Source organism: Mandrillus leucophaeus, unplaced genomic scaffold, assembly GCF_000951045.1.
Source record: "Mandrillus leucophaeus isolate KB7577 unplaced genomic scaffold, Mleu.le_1.0 Scaffold59, whole genome shotgun sequence".
Lineage (NCBI taxonomy): Eukaryota > Metazoa > Chordata > Mammalia > Primates > Cercopithecidae > Mandrillus > Mandrillus leucophaeus.
This window is the reverse complement of record NW_012106363.1, coordinates 3,116,846-3,138,230: the sequence shown is the minus strand read 5'-3', so window position 1 is coordinate 3,138,230 and position 21,385 is coordinate 3,116,846. Positions and strand designations below refer to the sequence as shown.

The 21,385-nt window shown below is 55.1% G+C and overlaps 2 protein-coding genes across 2 annotated transcripts in view; both read left to right on the top strand.

The window, feature by feature from the left end:
- The window catches only part of CACNA1G (calcium channel, voltage-dependent, T type, alpha 1G subunit), a 67,582-nt gene extending 63,313 nt beyond the window's left edge, over positions 1 to 4,269 (top strand). The window contains exons 38-40 of the mRNA XM_011999378.1: positions 704 to 872; positions 1,156 to 1,325; positions 2,821 to 4,269. Of these exons, the coding sequence (XP_011854768.1) occupies positions 704 to 872; positions 1,156 to 1,325; positions 2,821 to 3,555 (1,074 nt within the window). The 3' untranslated portion in view covers positions 3,556 to 4,269. The remainder of the gene's footprint in view (positions 1 to 703; positions 873 to 1,155; positions 1,326 to 2,820) is intronic.
- A 7,381-nt stretch (positions 4,270 to 11,650) lies between these two features.
- Positions 11,651 to 21,385, top strand: part of LOC105553249 (canalicular multispecific organic anion transporter 2-like) — a 23,953-nt gene continuing 14,218 nt past the window's right edge. The window contains exon 1 of the mRNA XM_011999243.1: positions 11,651 to 11,788. Within this exon, the coding sequence (XP_011854633.1) occupies positions 11,744 to 11,788 (45 nt within the window). The 5' untranslated portion in view covers positions 11,651 to 11,743. The remainder of the gene's footprint in view (positions 11,789 to 21,385) is intronic.

Here is a 21,385-nt window from a genome sequence, read left to right as displayed (position 1 = left end):
CTCAAGCAATCCTCCCACCTCAGCCTCCAGAGTAGCTGGGATTACGGGTGCTGCATCACCATATCCAGCTAATTTTTTTTTTTTTTTTTTGGAAATGGGGTTTTGCCATGTTGCCCAGGCTGGTCTCAAACTTCTGAGCTCAAGCGATCTGCCCATCTTGACCTCCCAAAGTGCTGAGATTACAGGCATGAGCCACCAGCCACTGTGCCTGGCCTGCTGTTAGCTTTTAATCCTCCCCTGAGCTGCTCTGGGTCAGGGCTCCAGCCCGTCCCTGTGGACACCGGAACTCCCTTCAGAGCCTTGAAATGGAGCCTTTAGAATGAGCTCGTGAGCCACCTGCAGGGCTGGGGGCTGGGGGCTGCTCTCCCTTCTCTGGATACCTCCTCACCCCTCCACCACCACAGTGGGAGCTTAAAGGTGATGCAATGTGTACAGTTTTGCAGGGGGTGGGACGCAGGGCCTGCAGACTCTCCCGGCTGCCCAGACCCCCTCCTACCTGCTTCCTCCCCACGTGTGGAGGCCTCATCCATGTGTCTGCCCCTCTCCCCAGCCACGCTCATGCCCATCTCTACCTTGTCCTGGGAGGGTACGGGGGTGAGGGCTGGGCAGGGGGGCGTGGCTGCTTTCTATTGTCAGCTCTGCCTCAGTTACCAAAGCCAGACATACCCTCTTCCTCCGCCTTCCTCCCCTGTTCCTTTTGCAGGTACAGCCCCACCCCACGGAGCTGCCAGGACCAGACTTACTGACCGTGCGGAAGTCTGGGGTCAGCCGAACGCACTCTCTGCCCAATGACAGCTACATGTGTCGGCACGGGAGCATTGCCGAGGGGCCCCTGGGACACAGGGGCTGGGGGCTCCCCAAAGCTCAGTCAGGTACCAGGGCTGGAGCAGGCCAATTTGGCTCACACAGGAGATTCCATCCTGGCCTAAGCCAGTCCTGATCTGAGGGGATGGGGAACTGAGGCAGCCAAAGAGGTCTCTCTGACCTTAGGGGAGCCTCCAGCCTGGGGGAATGGCTTTCAGTCCAGGGGGTAAGGGTAGAGGCCCTGATGAGGGGCAGAGAGTGGAAGGGAGGGCTCAGGAGGGAGCCTGCTCCCTTGAACCCTCCAGCTCCATTCTCTCCCCCCACCCCTCTCCTGCTTCCCTCCCTCCACAGGCTCCGTCTTGTCCGTTCACTCCCAGCCAGCAGACACCAGCTACATCCTGCAGCTTCCCAAAGATGCACCTCATCTGCTTCAGCCCTACAGCACCCCAACCTGGGGCACCATCCCCAAACTGCCCCCACCAGGACGCTCCCCTTTGGCTCAAAGGCCACTCAGGCGCCAGGTGAGCAGGTGTGGAAAGGCAGGCACAGGCCTGGGGCTGGACCCTCTGCTGCTGGTGATGACCCGAGTTGACACTTTCATTCTTCCAGCAAACATTTATTGTGTGCCAGTGATGTGCCAGGCTCAGTTGCAGATACCAGGGACACAGTACTGGGCAAAGCAGAAGCGGTGTGTGCCTTCTTGAAATTTGCACCTGGTTCCTTGTTCCACTGAGGAGACCTGGAGACCAGAAGGGGTAGTGCTTGCCCAGGGTCACGCCTATCTGGTCGGAGGTAGAACCCAAGTCTCTGGGCTTTCCTTCCTCACCAACCAGAGCTGCCTCCCAATTCTTCTCCACACTTTGGGCTGAGCTGTAGGGCACAAGGCAGGTTTTAAGTGTCTTCACTTTTGGCCAAGTCTGGGGCCCACCTTCCGGAGCCCACATTCTTTTGTTTTGTTTTGTTTTGTATTTTTGAGTTTTGCTTTTGTTGCTCAGGCTGGAGTGCAATGGCACGATCTTGGCTCCCTGCAACCTCCGTCTCCTGGGTTCAGGCGATTCTCCTGCGTCAGCCTCCCAAGTGGCTGGGATTACAGGCATGCACCACCATGCCTGGATAATTTTGTGTTTTTAGTAGAGACGGGGTTTCTCCATGCTGGTCAGGCTGGTCTCGAACTCCCAACCTCAAGTGATCTGCCCGCCTTGGCCTCCCAAAGTGCTGGGATTACAGGCGTGAGCCACCACGCCCGGCCCCAGAGCCCACCTGCATAAGGCCACAGCCCATGCCGTGTGTGTGTCCTAAGGCATGAGCATAGACACATGAGAATCTCAATCTCATATGCTTGGGACAGCAGGCACAGTCCTTATTCATTCTGTAAATAGTCACTAAGCAGCCTCTGTGTGCCAGGCACCGGGGACACAGCCCCTGCCACCTGAAGCTCACAGTCTAATAGTGGAGACATACCTGCCATCAGATCATTGTAGCCTCAGCTCACAGCCGCCAGACACCCACGTGTGGGGGGCAGCAGGGACGCAGAAGAGGAAGGGGTCGGTTTTACTTGGGGATGGAGACTGTCACGCCCTGTGTCACAGAGAACCTGAGTCTGTAAAATCGAGGGATTCTTGCCAATCTGGAAGGGTATACAGAGCCAAAGGGGAAGTCTACGCAGAGGCAGGGAGGCGTGAAGGAGCCAGCTCAGTAAGCAGAGATGGCCTGGCTTCTCTCTCATAGCCCAGGAGGCAGGGGCTGCAGAGACAGCGATTCTTGCAGGCTGAGGGGAGACCAGAGCATGGGGGAGGGAAGACGGGGTTTAGTGGGGGGAGAGGAGACATAGTGGACCACAGAGGTCAGGCTGCAATGACCCCTATCTCCAAGTAAGAGCGGCTACCAGGACCTCTGTGTAGGGTGGTCCTGCAGTGCGTGGTGGTGGTGGGTGGGGGGCACAGCCAGCTTGACAGGAGGGCTAGTCCATGCTGGAGAGGAGACTGCTGGGCTGAGCCCTCCCCGCCCCCCATATAGGCAGCAATAAGGACTGACTCCTTGGACGTTCAGGGCCTGGGCAGCCGGGAAGACCTGCTGGCAGAGGTGAGTGGGCCCTCCCTGCCCCTGGCCCGGGCCTACTCTTTCTGGGGCCAGTCGAGCACCCAGGCGCAGCAGCACTCCCGCAGCCACAGCAACATCTCCAAGCACATGCCCCCGCGAGCCCCTTGCCCAGGCCCACAACCCAACTGGGACAAGGGCCCTCCAGAGACCAGAAGCAGCTTAGAGTTGGATACGGAGCTGAGCTGGATTTCAGGAGACCTCCTGCCCCCTGGCGGCCAGGAGGAGCCCCCATCCCCACGGGACCTGAAGAAGTGCTACAGCGTGGAGGCCCAGAGCTGCCAGCGCCGGCCCACGTCCTGGCTGGATGAGCAGAGGAGACACTCTATCGCCGTCAGCTGCCTGGACAGTGGCTCCCAACCCCACCTGGGCACAGACCCCTCTAACCTTGGGGGCCAGCCTCTTGGGGGGCCTGGGAGCCGACCCAAGAAAAAACTCAGCCCGCCCAGTATCTCCATAGACCCCCCTGAGAGCCAAGGCCCTCGGCCCCCGCCCAGCCCTGGCGTCTGCCTCCGGAGGAGGGCTCCATCCAGCGACTCCAAGGATCCCTTGGCCTCCGGCCCCCCTGACAGCATGGCTGCCTCGCCCTCCCCAAAGAAAGATGTGCTGAGTCTCTCCGGTTTATCCTCTGACCCGGCAGACCTGGACCCCTGAGTCCTGCCCCACTTTCCCACTCACCTTTCTCCACTGGGTGCCAAGTCCTAGCTCCTCCTCCTGGGCTATATTCCTGACAAAAGTTCCATATAGACACCAAGGAGGCGGAGGCGCTCCTCCCTGCCTCAGTGGCTCTGGGTACCTGCAAGCAGAACTTCCAAAGAGAGTTAAAAGCAGCAGCCCTGGCAACTCTGGCTCCAGGCAGAAGGAGAGGCCCGGTGCAGCTGAGGTTCCCAACACCAGGAGCTGTTGGGAGAAAGCAATACGTCTGTGCAGAATCTCTATGTATATTCTATTTTATTAAATTAATTGAATCTAGTATATGCGGGATGTACGACATTTTGTGACTGAAGAGACTTGTTTCCTTCTACTTTTATGTGTCTCAGAATATTTTTGAGGCGAAGGCGTCTGTCTCTTGGCTATTTTAACCTAAAATAACAGTCTAGTTATAATCCCTCTTCTTGCAAAGCACAAGCTGGGACCGCGAGCGCATTGCAGCCCCAACGGTGGCCCATCTTCAGCGGAGAGCGAGAACCATTTTGGAAACTGTAATGTAACTTATTTTCTCCTTTAACCTCGTCATCATTTTCTGTAGGGAAAAAAAAAGAAAAAGAAAAAATGAGATTTTACAAATGAAATGGAATCTTTTTATATATACATACATACATATCTATATATATATATATAAAATAAAGTAATTTTCCTAAATAAAAAGCTAATCACGGTCCAGAGTAAAAGCAAAAGGGATGGAGAGTTAGGCACGTCCAGATGGCACTGATGAGAGAGAGATCCTGGAGATGGGGAGTGGGCGGTGGGGAGGGAAGCTTCAGGGCTGCCTCTTTGTGTATGAGTGTGTATGTGTTTGTGTATATGAGTGTGTGTGTATATGAGTGTGAGTGTGTGCGTGTCTGAGAGTGAGAGAACCTGAACCCTTTGCTCTGGAAGGCTGCACCTCTAGCCTGCCCTCCCCAGCTGTGAAGGAGAGGAGAAGCCCCTCCACCTCGTGCAGGCTGGGGAGGCAGGGTCTCCTCTGCTGCTATCAAAGCTTTACTGCTTCCTCTAGCTAGGCAGCTCAGTGAATGGGAGTAATTCCAGATTAACTCTTATTTCTGCTGACAGCTATCAGCCGCACATTGAAAGCTGGAAATTGGCATAATGAAGCTGTTTTGGTTAATGGGGCCGACTGAGGCTGGGGGAGGTTGCCTCAGAGGCTGCAGATCTGGATCTGTGGGTTGGTGGGGGAGGAGGGAAGTGTTTCTGGGTTTTCCTTCCTGAAGCTTCAGCACAGATTTGCCACACTTCTGGCTGGATGCGTGACCTGAGCTGCCTGGACTTCAGCCTCCTGCCCTTGGGGGTGGGCTTAGCTGACTGGCATTACAGGCACTGCCCGATGGGGACCTCATCCACCTGCCCGCAATGGAATTAAGCTGTGTAAACGGACTGGGCTGCCCTTCCTGAGGATGAGGGTCCAGGGCTGGGCGTCCAGAGGCAACCTTCTGGTGGAGGTGGTAGGGTCAGAGGCCAGGCTGCAGGCTGCTGAGTGGGGAGCTGGCCCCCTGGGGGGTGATGAGCGAGCGCTCAAGATGTTTACATGTGCTGCTGCTGCTGCCTGCCCAGGGGGAGCCCGTGGAGAAGGGAGGTTTGAAGGTGGTCAGGGACAGACAGGCGGGAAGAGGGGGAGTGGCGTGGCCCAGGCCACCTGTCTGGTGCTACTGCAGACAATTTTCTCTTGTCTGAAATCTTGGTGCCAAGAGGTGGCGACCATGGGTCCAGGCAGCCTGTCACCTAGCCACTCCCAAACATCTGTCCCAACCCCACTCCCTTGAACAGCCCTATCCCCTTGCCCCAAAGGCCTTCAAACCCCAGGAGTGGATTGGGTTCTTGAAACCTCACTGGCAATGCTCGTTCACGCACTGTCTGACCTGGTCAACCGGGAACTGGGAGCACCAGGCTGCCGGGCGAGTGGACCTGGAGGCGCTGTCCAGCCTTGTGTTTTCTAAGCTGGGTGAGAGCTTTCCTCGTTGCTCTTTTGGACAGAACTGATACCAGTCCTTGAAGCCAATGCTTGGTTTTCTCCTTTTAGGGTGTGCAATAATGTCAGACTTTTTCCTCTGGCCTCCTTGGGTGGGGAGAGGGAGCGCTTGTAGGAGCTGCCATTTAAGATTTTTAAAAAAAGCAAAGCTATACAAAATTCCTAGAGTTCTGTCACCTGGATCTGCAGACTAAGCTTTTATATTTTTGTAGAATTCTGTAGCTGTCTATTCCCTAATGAGGTTGGAGGATATGGGCAGGGGGTTCTGGGATCTTTTATTCTTCTAGTGGTTAGAGGAGTCTGGGTCAAGGTGAAGCCAGAGAGCTGGACTCCTACCCACCCCCACCCTTCCAGCACCCCCCCGCCGCCACCACCACCACTTGCACAGCCCAGCAGCACTGGAGTACTGGAGAATCGCTTAGGTTGAGTCTTAGCATGCCTGTTTCTTTCTGGGTTCCCCCTCCCCTGGCCTCCTCTTCCCAGCAGGGACCGAGGAATTTGGGGTGAACTTACTATGCTTTTGGGTTGCTCTGTAGAGATCTGCAGGGACCAGCCTGGTGAAAACAAAAAGACTCACCTACTCCCTCGCCAGCAGCCCTCTCTGTGGCCTGGAGGGTTTCTCTGGAAAAGGGCAGTGCCTGGAGGGGGTCCTCTGGATAGTGATGTGGAAATATTAATAGTAGAGTCAAAGTGGGTATTTTGGGGGAGTTGGGGAGAGAACTGTGACCTCTCCCCACAACCATGTAAAATCTTTATCAATGATGGAAACTGTTGTGTCTCATTAAAAGGGTTTTGAGGTGGAAAAGCAGCTGCCGCTAGATCTTAATAATAATATCAAGACTGCTAACCTCATGCTGCTTGTCTGGGTGGTTATTTGATGCTGCTCTGGGATACATAGCGGGTGGGGGTAGAGGGTGGAGAAACTGAAGGAGGCTGGGGTGGGGAGTGGCTGGTGGGGGCAGCAGGCCTTGGATGAGGACTCCAGGGGCAGAATGGAACTGGTTAGGGGCTTCAGGCTTTTAGAAGTAGGAACATCTACCCTGGCGCCTTTGTCCTCAGCCTTCCCCTTTGGGGTTCAGAAGAAATTGTGTCAGCGGCTGTAGGCCCCCACCTCAAGCTTGGCTGCTTCTGCTTCCTCCACCCCCAAGACTCCAGGAAAAGGTCTGTGTGGGGGTGGGGACTGGGAAGAGGAGTGAGCTGAGCTGGGGATAAAAACAAATCTGAGGCTCATATGCAGTCTCTCACTCCTCAAAACACCCTAGCACGGAAGTTTGATTGCTATTTCTCCACGAGGCACCGGGGGTCAGAGAGGTTAAGTGAATTGCCCATGGTCACACAGCCAGGGAATGGCAGAGCTGGGATTTGACCCTAGGTCTGGCCAACCTCCAGCCCACACTACTCCTGTCTCTACTCAGTGTAGAGGAAATGGGGCACAATGGGAAGAATCCTGCTCAAAAATGACTTGCTGGGGGGCGCTTTTCCAAAGTAGTCACAATTCATATTCATACAAATAGGCACACGTGTTCCCCGCATGGCAAACTCAGAGGCCTAGAGAGGCCCCCAGCCTCCAACCTGGTGGGCCACCAGCCTTTGGCCATAGGGAATGGTGGCGAGAGGGGTTCAATCACTGGAGAAGGCATCCCTCAGCTCCAGACGCTTGTCCGAGAGCCGGCCAAGGGTAGCTCTGCAATCACTCTGGGTTCCCAGGCACCACCCTTCCACGTCATAACCCTGCCCTTGAACCCCATGGTACCTGTTCTCTTCCCCATCCCGCCCTCTTCTCTCTTCCTCTCCTCTAGCCCTGCCCTACCTACCTAAACCGCGCCCACTTTCCAAACAGCTTTCACTCCTGTCTCCACCCTAGTCCCCACCTGCCACAGCCTGGTGCCCCTTGGCCTATTTTCTCTTTCCTTGGGCCAGTTGAGCAGCCTGTGGAGCGGGACTGGCAACAGCAGTGCAATGAGGGCGTCAGACACCAGGTGGCGGCACAGGGCACCCTCACCTGGTGCACCTGGTGCCCCTCCTGCAGAGGGACCAAGCCAGGGAGAGGGCACCAACACTGATGGACACCTTCTAGGGACAGGTGTTCTGTATAACCTCAGAAGGAGGAAGCAGGCTTGCAGGGTCCATTGAAGGACTTTGTGTATGGAGAAGCCCAAACAGGAATCCCCGCCATCTGAGTGCTGAACCCACGGTGTTCAATGACTCCTGCCTGAATCTAGGAGACCCAGGGCTAATCCAGGACCGTGGTTGCCAGGAAGGAAAGGAACTCTCAAAGCAAGTTGAATTGTGGCCTGGAGTCCCACTCCAGGGCATAGCAAGGCAGGTCAAGGAGGCAGCTGCTCCAGCTAAGCCCCAAGAGGGGATTCTGCTAAGAACTTTAAAACTGCGTGTCTTAGCCTTGGTTCCAGGTGTGGGATCTGCTGACTGTGGCCCACAGAACTAATTAATTCTTCTTGCTTTGAAAACTCCAGAATCGGGCACAGCAGCCAGCACTCTCCCCTGCATGCCAAATCAGATCAAGTGCAGGTTGGTGGCAGAGGGGCAGCCTCACTGAGGGCCATGGGTGGGGCCAGTGGGGTCACCACCAGACTAGGGTCTGGAGGAAGCAGACCTCACTTCAGGGGAGAGGTCAAGGGGTAGGCTGGGGCGTGGGAGCTACAGCCTGGTTTGGGGGTGCTCCAGGCCTCCAAGGAGCCGCAAGGGGCTAAAAGGAATCAGGCGGTGCTTGGAGGGGAAGCTTTGCTATTCCACACCCTGCCCCTCTGTCTTGTCAGTTCCAACCTGCCTCTTCCCCCTTCGAAGCATTTCCTGTGCCTGGGTCTCCCCGTCCCCCACTGTTCTGCTTTCTTCTCTCTGCTGTCATGCCTGCTCTGAGCTGTACCTTGCAATTATTTTATCTTTCCATCTCCTTGCCAGGAAATCCCTGATGCCGGGTTCCCCTGGGACACTCACTGCGGGGGAGGCACCGCACATGCTCCATCCGTCCTGCCTGGAGCAGCAGTCAGTTGGGGAGGGAGGATGGGGTTTGGGCCATAAAGGCTGGGAGAGGTTTAGTCCATTTCTCTGCTGCAGCCCAACCCACAAGGCCGTTATTGCTTCTCTCGGGAGCCCTTGCAGCAAAAACCATCTTGGTTCTGAACACTCAAAAGCAAAGTGGGCAGCGCCTACTGCTGGGACTGTACCTAATGTCGCAGTGGCCTTGTTGCCTATGACTCCTTCTTAGGAAATGAGGTGTTTGTTTAATCGGTCAACAACACTTCCTGAGGACCAGCTTCTCCAGGCACTGTCCTGGGTGCTGAGGATACAGTTATAAACAAACCTCAGTCCCTATCCTCAAGGTATCCACAGTCCTCTGGGCAAGGTAAGCAAGACAGTGATTACAAGCGGAGGAAGCCTCCTAGCCCAGGACTAGGTTGGGGAGGTCCAAGGAAGGCTTTGAGGGGGTGGGGGGCTTGAATGAACTCTTGAAGAAGTTTGCCGCTAGCAGAAAGGGAGATAGGGTGTAGGTAGGAGAGTGCACCAAGCAGCCTTGAAGACAGATACGGGAAGAGCATCCCGCTCAAGGAGACTGCGCAGAAACAGCCTCCTCGGCAGGCAGACGTGGGGCACCTCCTGCTGTGCCGAGATAAGCTCTGTGGCCCTGGGCAGGCTGTAGGGTGTCTCAGGGCCTCAGATTTCTTGCTCTGGTGAGAACAACCAAAACAATAACATCCTAGAAATATTGTGGTTATTATTCAACGAGTCTCTGAAAGGGGACACACTTCCTGAGTGGCCCAGAGGGGTGAAGCCCCAATGCCTCAAAAGAGATGGGGGAAGGTGAGGGTCGCCAAGGGCCCCCACCACACCCTCAGAGTCCCCAACCCAGTGCTGTAGTCTTGGGAAGGCAATTGCAATAGAAAAGCCAGGGGCTACAAGGGGTGGTGCCTCAGCTCCGATGCTGAAGCCAGAACCCAAGGGTCCTGGCCCAAAACTAGAGCTCCAGCCAATGGACTGCCTGGCCAACTGTGGGTCTGGAAAGTCCTGGATGGAAGCTCAGGCTAGTTCTGGGCTCTCCATCTCAGAAAGGGGGTCTGCCTGGGGAGCTCACCTCCCAGAGGGCCCTAAAGAAAAGTCCCCAGGTCTCCTCAAGCCCAGAGCGATCTGGTGCCTATGACCCCACAAGCCCTAGAAAAGGAATGAGACAGGAGGGAGAGTTGGAGGAAGCCGGTGGGTAGACAAGGTTAAAACACAGGGGTGGTGGGTGCTGATGAAGCCACCTGATGAAGGGTGCTGATGAAGGGTCATGGAAGGGGTAGAGGAAGGTTCCCAGCTGCCTAGGCCGTAGAAGCCTGGCCCATCAGGGCTGGAAGAGAGCTTAGATATCACCTTGTCCACGTTTCTTAAGAAATGAAGTCCCAGAGACATCAAGGAGTTTTTTGAGATCATACAGTGTATAAAAGGTACAGAGGGGGATTGGAGGGGACTGAGTTAGTCCCTGCCCTTGGGGACCTCTCAGACTAGCAGGGAAGACAGACTCTTCATAACTAAATATAACCCAAGGCACACTGTAACAAGGTGTAAAGCTCTGTAAAGTCTTTTGCCCAGAGAGGAAGGTCGGGGGACAGGAGAGGGAGGATGTGTGTGGATGAGTGGAAGGGAAGAGGGCAGACAAAGAAGGGGCGGAAAGAACTTGCCCAGTGGAGGGGTAGGAGTCCCCAGTCTCACTGCCTGGGAAGGGGGAGTCTTCCCCACTCCCACGCTTATCCCATGCCCAGCCAGATCTTGGTTCTGATAGCCTATAGCCAAGGAGACTTCCCTTCTAGTGACCTCCTGCCTGCCCAGAGAGACAGGAAGTGGTTTGTCGCTTCTGCACTCTTACTGGCTCCCACCCACACCTGCCGCTGAGCAGCCAAGGAAGGAAACACCTTCTCTTGAGAACAAGGGTCAGAAAAGGGGTCACCAGGGTGAAACTGGACAGACCTGTGTGCAAAGGCAGGGAAGAGAAGGGCCAGGGAAAGATCTGCCCAGGAGAATTCCTTCTGAGTCCCAACAAGGGGTGCTGAGTTGGCTTCTGGGATTGTGTTAAGGAAGACAGGGCAACAGCGGGATTGAGAGATGGAGGCATCCCCACATCTGAGGGGATACGGGGAGAAGGAGAGCTGAGGCAAGCAGGGGAAGGAAAGCACTGACAAGCCCATTTTACAGATTGGGAATGTAGAGTTTCAGCCTTAGGAGGGGGACAAGAACACTCACGTGAGGCTCCTCCTGGGGCTTCGCCTGTCCTTCCCCCCACCCTGATCAGGCTGAAGCAGAGGGAATTCACACATGTTGGGTGCCCCACTAAGTGTGCCAGGCGATACACTTTGCATACCTTTTCCATTCAATCCTCAGAGAACCCTGGGAGGAAGATTCTTCTATGATTGTCTCTATTTTACGGATGTGAAAGTAGAGGCCCAGAGAGGTGCCGAAGTGATGTGGCAAGGTCAGGGGGCCACAGAGCCTAAAAGGGCAGCAGTTTAAGAGGACATAGGAGGCCCCCTGGACGATGCTGCGGCCCCCACCCCCGCCTCACGGGTGCACACCCGCGCAGTACACCCCGGTTCCCAGAGCGTGGCGCCTGCCAGTGGCCTCTGGAACCTGACGAGGAAGAGGTCAGCTTCCGGATTGAGCACGGAAGCCCTTCCCATTCTACAGATGGGGAAACCGCCCTCCGGAGAGGAACGTGACCTTCTCAAAGATTCCTTTTTTCCTAGGAAGGATTGTTAAATCCCTCTCCCAATGTCCCCTACTCAGTGACTCATCGGCCCCACGGAGTTGTTCGGGGGTGGGAGCGCCTGTGTATCCCAGTTCCCCCATGGAGATAGACTCTACTCCAGGATTGTCAGCCTCGGTATTCAGAGGGACATCCCCCTGGCATGGCCCGGGGACCGCTCGCAGGAGCTGTCGCCATGCCAAGGCCCCCCCACCTCTGCCCCAAAGTCCCTCCCAGGGAGGCGCTGTCGCAACCCGCGGGACGGGGGCAGGGAGACTGGACCCAGAGGCACTGGGGTAGGGCTCGGCGGGGCGGGCCCGGGCGGAGCGCGGGGTGCGGAGGGCGGAGGCGGCTCCGGCGCCCGCTCTGTCCGCCGCTGGGTCGGACCGCGCTCGCCTTCCTCGCTGCCGCGCCTTGGCCCCATGGACACCCTGTGCGGTTCCGGGGAGCTCGGCTCCAAGTTCTGGGTAAGGCGCGGGGCTCCGGGGTCACCGCGCGGGGGTCGGGGTTGGCCGGCTTCGCCCGGTCCTCGCCGCCTGCCTTCCCGCGAGGCCGGCAGGTATCCCGGGACGGAGCCCCTGAGACGGACTGGGCGCCCGGGAGGGGGCGGTGGGCGCGGGAGGGAGGTTGGCGGCGCCGTCCGGAGCTGGGTCCCACGCAGGGTCCGGGACCTGCCCTGCTCTTCCCTTCCCGGCTGCAGCACTGAGGAGCCCGGGAAAGTGAGGCACAGTGCGTGGCTGGGTGAGTGGGCTCCACCCCAGCCCCTCTGTCGGGTGAGGAACGGGCGTTTCGCAATCAGCCGCGCGTTCGTGGTGGAGGGTCCTCCCTCAGCATCTGCCCCAGACTAGGACTCGGTTGCCCACCTGGATGCCCCAGGGCATCCCGAGCACCTGCTCAACCAGATGTTTTGGGAGGCTGGTTGTGCAGTGTCCCACCCTTCTTAGGAAGCTTTCCTGCCACTTTATTTTCTCTGGGTAAGGCCGAGGTCTGAGAGCAGGCCATCCTCACCACCCTGGACTCAGAAAGGAGAAGCAGACCCCGGTCTGGAGACAGGTACAGGGTGTCAGGATTCCTGTAGTCCAACTCCCTTCGTTTACAGATGGAGAAAGGGAGGTCCAGAGAGAGGAAGAGACTTGCCCAAAGTTACCCAGTTCAATGAAGGCAGAGCTGGGATAGAAAAACAGGCTAGAGGCCAGGTGCAGTGGTTCACGCGGGTAATCCCACCCTTTGGGAGGCAGAGGTGGGAGGATCACTTGAGCCCAGGAGTTTTAGATTACAGTGAGCTATGATCACACCACTGCACTGTGGCCTGGGCGAAAGAGCGAGACCCTGTCTGTAAAAAGATATATAAATAAGAAAAGAAAATCAGGCCTTTTGTGACTCTCACTCCAAATCCCTTTCTAAGACAAGCTGCTTTTCAGCCTGCTGACTCCAGCCTCCAGCACAGTTCAGGTGAGTTAAGTGCATACAGCCCAGGAGCTTTCTTACCAGCTTTCAAACCTACTTGCCTCTATGAGGCAAGTGATCATGTGCTCTCCGTTTTACAGAGGGAGCTCAGATTAAAGGGGCTTCTCTGTGGTCATTCAAGGGGTGTCCAGGGCCTGTGAATCCCAATCTCTAAGTCTTTTTCCTATTTTAAGTATTTGTACATATGTGCCCTGTATGTGTGTACGCATACACACAGGCACGTGGGGTGTTACCCAAGAGTTCGTGCTGTGCTCGTGTGTGCATAGGTGTATAAGTCTGGACCCATGCTCTTGGGCTGTGTTTAGGATGGGCTGAAGGCGTTATATGGAGTTTTTGAAACTTGGGGCAATGGAGGTTAAAAAAAAAACTGTGAAAAGGCGTTTTTGGGATTCTCTCTTTTTCTGTGGGTGACCCAAAGGTTAATCTGAGATGGTGCAACTTCTCTGTCACTGCCCTTCTTTCCCAGTCCCACAGGAACTTCATCTATTATTCAGCATTGACAGGCCACTTGCCGCCAAGGTCCAGAGGTTGTGCCTTTGCCTCACATGCACACTTCCTTTCACTGCCCATGGGGCCAGGCTGGTATGGCCATGGCAGGTTTGTGGCGCCTGGAATGCCAAGCAGAAAATCAAGAGGGTAGTTGTGCCCAAACTTCAGGCACAAGGGCTCATTGTTCCTGGGTAGCCACCTGAACCCTGAGAGCTTAGGACTCCACAGAGACAGGTCTCCTGGAACCCGGAGTTGGGAAATTCAGGACTCCCTTTTTGTCCCATGTTCAGACATCCTCTGGCTCTACCTTAACATGGGATTGTGGAGTCCAAGAAAGTGGGAGCTTGTGAGTTTGAAGCAGCGAGTCCAATCCTTCAGGGTAGAGCTGGGGAAACTGAGGCCAAGGGAGTGAATATCCCAGGACAATCAAAGACAGAGTGCGGGGCTGGGAAACAGGACCCCGGGGCTGTGGTTACAGCCTTGCCATTGCCTGACTGTGCGCCTTTGAGCCTCTGGGCCCTCTGGCCCCTGCACTTCTCCTTGATACTCGTGAGCGATACACACCTCCTCTGAGGATGCAGGCTCCGTGGGAGTCAGCTCATCTACATTATGAAGCCCTCGTGAGATCTCTGCTTGGATACCTTAAATGGCAAACTGACCACCCCCCTTCCCACCCCAATCTCTAAACGTCTTTCACATTCTCTTCTGGCTCCTGAAACCTGTTCTAGGCCACACACCCAGTGTGGCTGGTGACTGGGGGAGGAGTGTGGAGAGAGAAGGGAGGCTCCCAGCTCTACCTCTGAGGGAATGACAGGGTTTGCACAGCTGAAAGGAGAGAGAGTCCACGCTGGAAGCTGGAACCTCTGCCACAGTCCAGTTTCAAAAAAGGCCTGGAGTTCGGGGCTGTTCATTTGTGATGTGCTGTGTTGCATCTCATTTGCATGGCATATTGTTCAGGCATAACTCCCTCTGAACCTTTACCTTAGGGGCCCGTGGGTGACCCACTTTGTGAGAAGTGGTTCAGGGCAGCCCGGAAGTACTTGAACCGGGAGTGAAAATGCAAGGAGGGGGTGGGGTGTTCAGGCCCCTCTGGGCCGCTCGTTTAATCTACCAAGATGCTCAGTAGCTTATCCTTATGGCCTCAGTCTCTCCACCAGTGGAATGGGAACTAACCCACCCCCTACCCACCTCACAAGATTTTTCTGATCAAATGAGATAGGGAATGTGGAATGATTTTAAGAACTAAGAAGCTTTCTATGGGTGGCAAGTCCTGACATTCCCCAGAAGAGGGAGGAGAAAAAAAATGGGGTTAGAAAGGAGTGTCAGACGTGGGAAGACCTGCAGGGAAAGAGCTGGCAGGGCTGTTGGGCCAGTGGCTCCCATTTCAGCTGTTTGCTGGGGAGCTGGGGGCTGTTCCTGGCTCAATCTGAGGGTAGGAGACTGGAGAGGACCATGCCCTTGGGACAGATGTATACACATCTGTGTACTCACACACCAGCTGCCAGGTGAATGATTTGTATGAATCCCTCTCTTTCTCACCTGTATCGACTTTGAAGCAGGTTACTAACTTCCCTGAATGTGCCTTGGGAGTTTCTGTGGAAATAAATTCCAAAAGAGTGAACTGTGTAATTAAACCACCTCACTACTCAGGAGGCCAGAGGTGCCTCAGAACAAGGGAGGAGGTGGGGTCCCTTTGCTGTGCTGTGCTGGCCTCTGCCTGCAGGATTCCTCTCTGTTCTGAATCACAGAGGTTGGGGAGCACCTGGGTGGTGAAGGGAGTATATGGAGGAAGGGCCTGGAGCTATTTACCCCCCAGGTAAACAGGCAGAATTAGCCTTGATCTGACGGCCCCAGGAAGCTTAGAAAACTGAAGATCCTGACCATGAAAGTCATCCAAAGATGGCACGGACTGCCTGAGAAGTAGTGAGCTCCTCGTCACTGGGGAGTATGTAAGGACATGGTTAGCGACTACTTGGTGGGATGCTGGAGAGAGGATTCAAGCCAGGAAAGAAGGTGGGGTCCTGAGATTCTGTGGCTGGGAAGAGGGAAGATGTGGCCAGTGGGGATTCATTGGTTCCTCCTCTGAGATTTCTGGACTCCTCCTTCCCTAGCTCTCTTCCTGCTCTCCATATGGAGTTTACTTAGAAGCAGCGCTTGGTAGAGGCCTATGGGTCTCCCCTTGGTCAGGCCCACATAGGGAAGGTGACCTCATTGTTCCCTTAGCTGTTTACCCATCCTAGGGAGGGGCAGATCCCTGGTCCCTTGGAGGCTCAGCTGCCTGTGTCTCCTGCTCTGTTTTAGCTAGCCCCAATTCTGCTATTCACCAGCTGTGTGACTTTGGGCAAATGACTCACCTTCTCTGGGCTCCAGCAGAACTGAGGTGGGCTCTGGGGCCTACTTCAGGTCTGGAGTTGCCCAATTTTGGAAGGATGAGCCTTGGGCTTGGGGGCCAAGGCCATGCATGATTAAGGCCCTTCAAAGTTTAGAGCTCCTGGGTATCAGGGTCTCCTCTGCCTTCTAGTAGGCAGCCACCAAAATGTATGAGTAATGGGCAAGGCTCCTATGCCAATGTATTTTGACTCTCAGATGAAGACAGTGACCTGCACATCCACGGGGAAGCTGAGTGGGAGGTAGACACTCCTCCACTAAGCAGACACCATAGCTCACCCTCCCTCAGGAACCCAGTCCTCCCTGCAAGGCCAGGGCTCCCGGGCTGCTTTCCTCCATCTTAGCTGCTACAAGCGAACCCCATGTTGGGTGGCTTCGACCTCCGAGCTCTTGGCTTCTGGCTACGGTGTTTCATTGCTTGTGACCCCAGGCTGGCTTCTCCTCAATCCTGCTGTTCCCCCACGTCACCTGGGCCTGGGTCTCTAAGGGCCAGAGATATGGGGAAGGAAGTGAGTCAGGGAAATGGCATTCAAGAGGGAGCTTTGCCAAGCCTGCCTGTGGCCCCCCCAGACAGGGAAATGGTCCTGAAACACTGGGCAAGCTTCCAGGGAGGAAGGTCCTGGCAGGGACGACCAGCTGAGCCACCCTGGAGGTAGGGCCAGAGCACCCAGACTGTGTTCAGTCCTCCGCACTGGGGCAGGATCCCTGGGGAGTTGAGGGTGAAATGAGACCTGGTGTGCCATTGCTGGGGTGGCTGGGCCCCTCCCCTCCCCGATCTGAAGTTGTTTCTGTTTCTGGCACTGGGGTGCAGTGGGTGGGGCTGGCAGGGGGCAGGATGGGAGAGCAAATGAGAGCCTAACTCTAGGCTTGGATTTCTCCTTTTTTTTTTTAAGATGGAGTCTCGCTCTGTCGCCCAGGCTGGAGTGCAGTAGCACAATCTCAGCTCACTGCAACCTCCACCTCCCGGGTTCAAGCAATTCTCCTGCCTCAGCCTCCCAAGTAGCTGGGATTACAGGTGCACACCACCATGCCCGGCTAATTTTTCTATTTTTAGTAGAGACAGGGTTTCACCATGATGGCCAGGCTGGTTTCGAACTCCTAACCTCAGGTCATCTGCCTACCTCAATTTCCTAAATTGCTGGGATTACAGGCGTGAGCCACTGTGCCCAGACAGATTTCTCCTAACTGGATATTCTGGTTTCTAGCCAGGGTCTCCCAGAACCCCATCTAGGCCACTACCCATGTGTTAGCCACTCTGCCCCCTCAGCTCTGTGAGAAGAATTGCGCAAAGCAGGTGATATGAGAATGGGCTGCATGACTGAAAGGTGATCTGGGTGCAAGTGTTCTATCCCCAGGGTGGGATACCATGCTGGAATCCTACCAGGTGTACAGGCAAGACTGTAATCCCGTGTGAAGGAGCTGGGACCTGGAACGAGACTTCCTGGGTCTAATCCCAGCATCAGCCCTGGATGTCAGCTGCCATGAGCGTGAAATGATCATCCTGGCCCGCAGCAGGAGCTCAGTGAAACAAAGCCCCTTCCAGAAGCAGATCGGCCAGTTGAGCCTGTGAGCCATCCCTGCATGGGGCCAGCAGGCGCAGCACAACCAGTTTTTGTTTGTTTTGTTGTGTTTTGTTTTTGAAAAGGAGTCTTGCTCTGTCATCCTGGCTGGAGTATAGTGGCATGATCTCAGCTCACTGCAACCTCCCCCTCCCAGGTTCAAGCAATTATCCTGCCTCAGTCTCCTGAGTAGCTGGAATTACAGGCATGTGCCACCACGCCCAGATAATCTTTTTATATTTTTACTAGAGACAGGGTTTCACCATGTTGGCCAGGCTGGTCTCAAACTCCTGACCTCCGGGGACCCATCCACTTCGGCCTCCCAAAGTGCTGGGATTACAGCACAGGCAGTTTTTGGCCCCTGCCCCCAGGCCTTCCAAAGGCTGAGTGAGAGTGAGTGGGGATCAGAGCGTGTCCTTGCTCTCTCCATGCCTTCATTGCTGCTGAGTCAATGGTTTTGTCCGTCCATCTGTTCCCTATCTGGGACTTCAGGAGCAGTCCTACAGTGGTGGCTTCCCCCTCTACTGCCACACAGGAATAAGGAAGTAATGACTCTTCTTATGACAGAGGCTGTCAACAGGCCTGGGGCCCCCAGGGTTTGGGAAGCCCCTGGCAAAGCTGGGGCAGAGGGCTCCAGTGTCCCCACCCCCACCTACCGCCTGTATGAGTCTGCAGTGATTTCAGCTTCAATGACCATGAAGTCTGCCATGAGGGAGGCCTCTGCCACGTGGTCCATTCTGGATGCCGGACCTTTCCCCTTATCAGCCCCATCCAGCTGTTTAATCGCATTATTAAGGAAGCTGTTGTTGCTGTGGAAACTGTGTGGGTGATGGCGGGGGAGGGGGCTGTGGGCTCAGCTCTCATTTCCCAGTAGTGCTCTTCAGAGTGGGAATGAGAGGAGAGCCTTGAGAAGGGATCGTCCATCCTGCCCTGCAGGGATTCAGGGAGTGTGATGGGGTCCAGGGAATAACCTTCACTGGCCCTGTCCTCACCTTCATTTTACACATAACTTTGAGTTGGAGACCCTCCTGGGTGCCAAGAACTGTGGCGTTGGTACCAGGGAGAGAACACGCTGTGTTCCTGGGCATGAAGCTGCAGAGGCTGGGCCTGGAGTTGGCTCCCTCCATTTATCTATTCATTTGTTTATTTATTCTTTTGTTCAATAGATGGTTATTGAGTACCTTCTCTATGCTAGGCACTGCTCTAAACAGCAGGAAATACCATCAACTGCAGAGTACAGAGCTAAAGAATCAGTCTTCATGGAGCATATACTCTAGTGGGAAGAGGCAGTAAAACAATAAATGTCATAAAGGCCAGGTGTGGTGGCTCATGCCTGTAATCCCAGCACTTTGGAAGGCCGAGGCAGGAGGATCACTTAACCCCAGGAGTCCCAGACCAACCTGGGCAACAAAGTGAGACCCCATCTCTACAAAACAATTTCAAAAATTATAAAATAAATGACTCACATATATAGTATGGTAGAAGGTGGCTAACGGCTATGGGAAAATAGAACAGGCTAAGAGGAATGGGGAGCAGGGACAGGTCGGGGGTTGGGTAGTGAGTTATAGTTTTGATTAGTAAGGTCAAGGTGGACCTCCAGGAGAAGGTGAGATCTGTGCAAAAACTCACAGGTGATGAGGGCATGAGGCGTGTGGATATCCAGGGATAGGGCTGCTGCCCCTGGCAGGAGTAGGCCTGGAGGGTTTGAGAACCAGCATGGCAGCCACTGGGGCTGGCGCAGTCAGAGGGGAGAGGTGGGGAGATGCGGTCGATTCTGGGTCTATCAGGGTGCACAAGGTGAAGGCCAAGTGCGGTGGCTCATGCCTATAATCCCAGCACTTTGGGAGGCCGAAGCAGGAGGATCACTTGAGCCCAGAAGTTCGAGACCAGTCTGAGCAACATAGTGGGACCCCATCTCTACAAAAAAATAAAAAATTAGCTGTGCGTGGTGGCACATACCTGTAGTCCCAGCTACTCAAGAGGCTAAGGCAGGAGGATCGCTTCAGCCGAAGAGGTCAAGGCTACAGTGGGGAAAAAAAAAAAAAAGAACAGTTGAATGTGGCACTGTCATGTCATTCAACCTGTAATTAGAAGGTAGAGTGGACAGGGTTTGCTGAGAGGCTGGATGTGGGATGTGAGACAAAGAGAAGAATCAGGGGCAACTGCAAGGATTCTGGCCTGGGAAGGGAGACGGGAGGAAGGAGCCGCCATCCCCAGGCCAGGCAAGCTAGAGAGGCGAGGATGGCCAAGAGTTCAGTTCTGGACGTGTTGTGTATGACATGTCCCATAGATGTCCTGGCCTGGGGTCTGGAGTGAACCAAATAGGGAATCTGGGGCGAGGGCCTGTGTGGGCAGGTGCCTCCGCCTCCTGGGGAGGGCTCTGCCCAGCCGGGACATGCTTATGTCAAGGAAAGTAGCCCAGACTGGATGCCCTTGAGGGTCAAAGCAGCCACCCAGTTCTCACAGCCCCAAGATCCCCTGGTTGTTGCCACAGAGCAGGTGTCTGTGAAACTGAAACCTGGGCCGGACGGCTGGAGGCTCCATCCCCCGCTTCCCTGAGTGTTGTCTCGTTGCCATCGAGGTGATTTGCTGTTCATTCTCCCCACCTTCTCCCCACTGTGGGTAGGTGACCGGATGCTGTCATTACTCCCATTACTCACGGGTGGAGACTGAGGTTCAAGGACACGAAGGCACTCACCAACTGTTGCACGGCTCAAAAGTGACAGAAGTCATCCTGGATCCTCCGCTTCGGGGTTGGGTTCTTCCTGTGGCCACTCCCCACCCGCCTTACAGAGCCATGCCACTGGCCTGCAAGCACACACAGCGATTCCCACCATGTCCCCACGCCTGGGCTCCTGTCCTCAACATGCACACTCCCTTGTGAGTCAATGGCCCTGTGTGGCATCACAAAGCCTGGGTGCCTGTCCCGGCCACACACTGTCGGGTATCCTTGAACTTTGTCGCCAGAGTAGGTGTAGTTTCTCTTTTGTATACTGGGCCTAACAGTGCCCCTCCTATATGCCTGTGGAAGTTGTTCTGAGACAATATCCAGATAACAACTAGGTAAGTGCAGTAATAAAATGCCAGAGAAACATTAAGGGTCTTTATTTTCCTCACGTAATTGGCTGTTAGGGAAAAGCAAGCAAAGGTCAGAGGCTTCGGTGCCCCAGAGAGGCCCTGTGTAGGTGAGGCTCCGGCTGGGCCCAGAGAAATGGGATGTACACTCCAGGCCCAGAGACCTGAAGATCTGGGTTCAGGGCAGCTTTGGGACAGGCTATCTGGATGGCAACTCACTGGGGTACCTGACCAGGCCTAGAGGTGTATCCTATGACCCAGATTCCAGCCCTGGGCCAGCATGTCAGAGACTCAGCAAGAGTAGGTGGGTCCTTGGCTCACAGTGTTTGAGCAACCACTGAATACTGAATAGGACTCTAGAATACAAGATGTACGTGGTACACCTTCTGCCCACCTGGGCCTTCAGTGAAATGCCCCCAGGCAGCATGTCCCTGACTACATGCTCCACAGAGCTGGGATAGGTCTGCCCAATGTGCCACTGTATCCACAGAACCCAGCCCACTGCCTGACTCACCAAGGCCCTCAGCAAGCATCGGCAAGAGTGATGCTCTAGGGAAGGGGATCTCTCTAGAAGGAAGGGTGCTCAAGATGAAGAAGGTGGGTTTTCAACCAGGCCCGCTACCCCTCCCTGGAGTGGTTAGGTTAGGATTTTGACAAGTGGTAAAAAGAGGGACTAGGTTGAGCAAAGGGGTAGGAGCAAGAATCTCAGAACAGATTTAGGATGAAGTGAGTTGGCTGTGGGGGAAGGGAGCAATGGGAAAGGAGGTGGGAGGAGATGCCATGAGGGGGTCTTGAGGGCCAGGTTGGGTGCCAGGATGTGACTTCATGAGCAGCAGGAGTCATTGCAGGTTTGTGGGCATGAGGCAAGGGGCACAAAGCAGTATTTTGGGAAGAGCCATCTCACAGGTGGGCAGGGGCACTGGAGGGCAGAGGTCTGACCCAGATGGGATTAAGAAGGGAAGGTGGGCCAGGCACAGTGGCTCATGCCTGTAATCCCAGCAGTTTGGGAGTCTGAGGTAGGCAGATCACAAGGTCAGGAGTTCGAGACTAGCCTGACCAACATGGTTAAACCCCGTCTCACTAAAA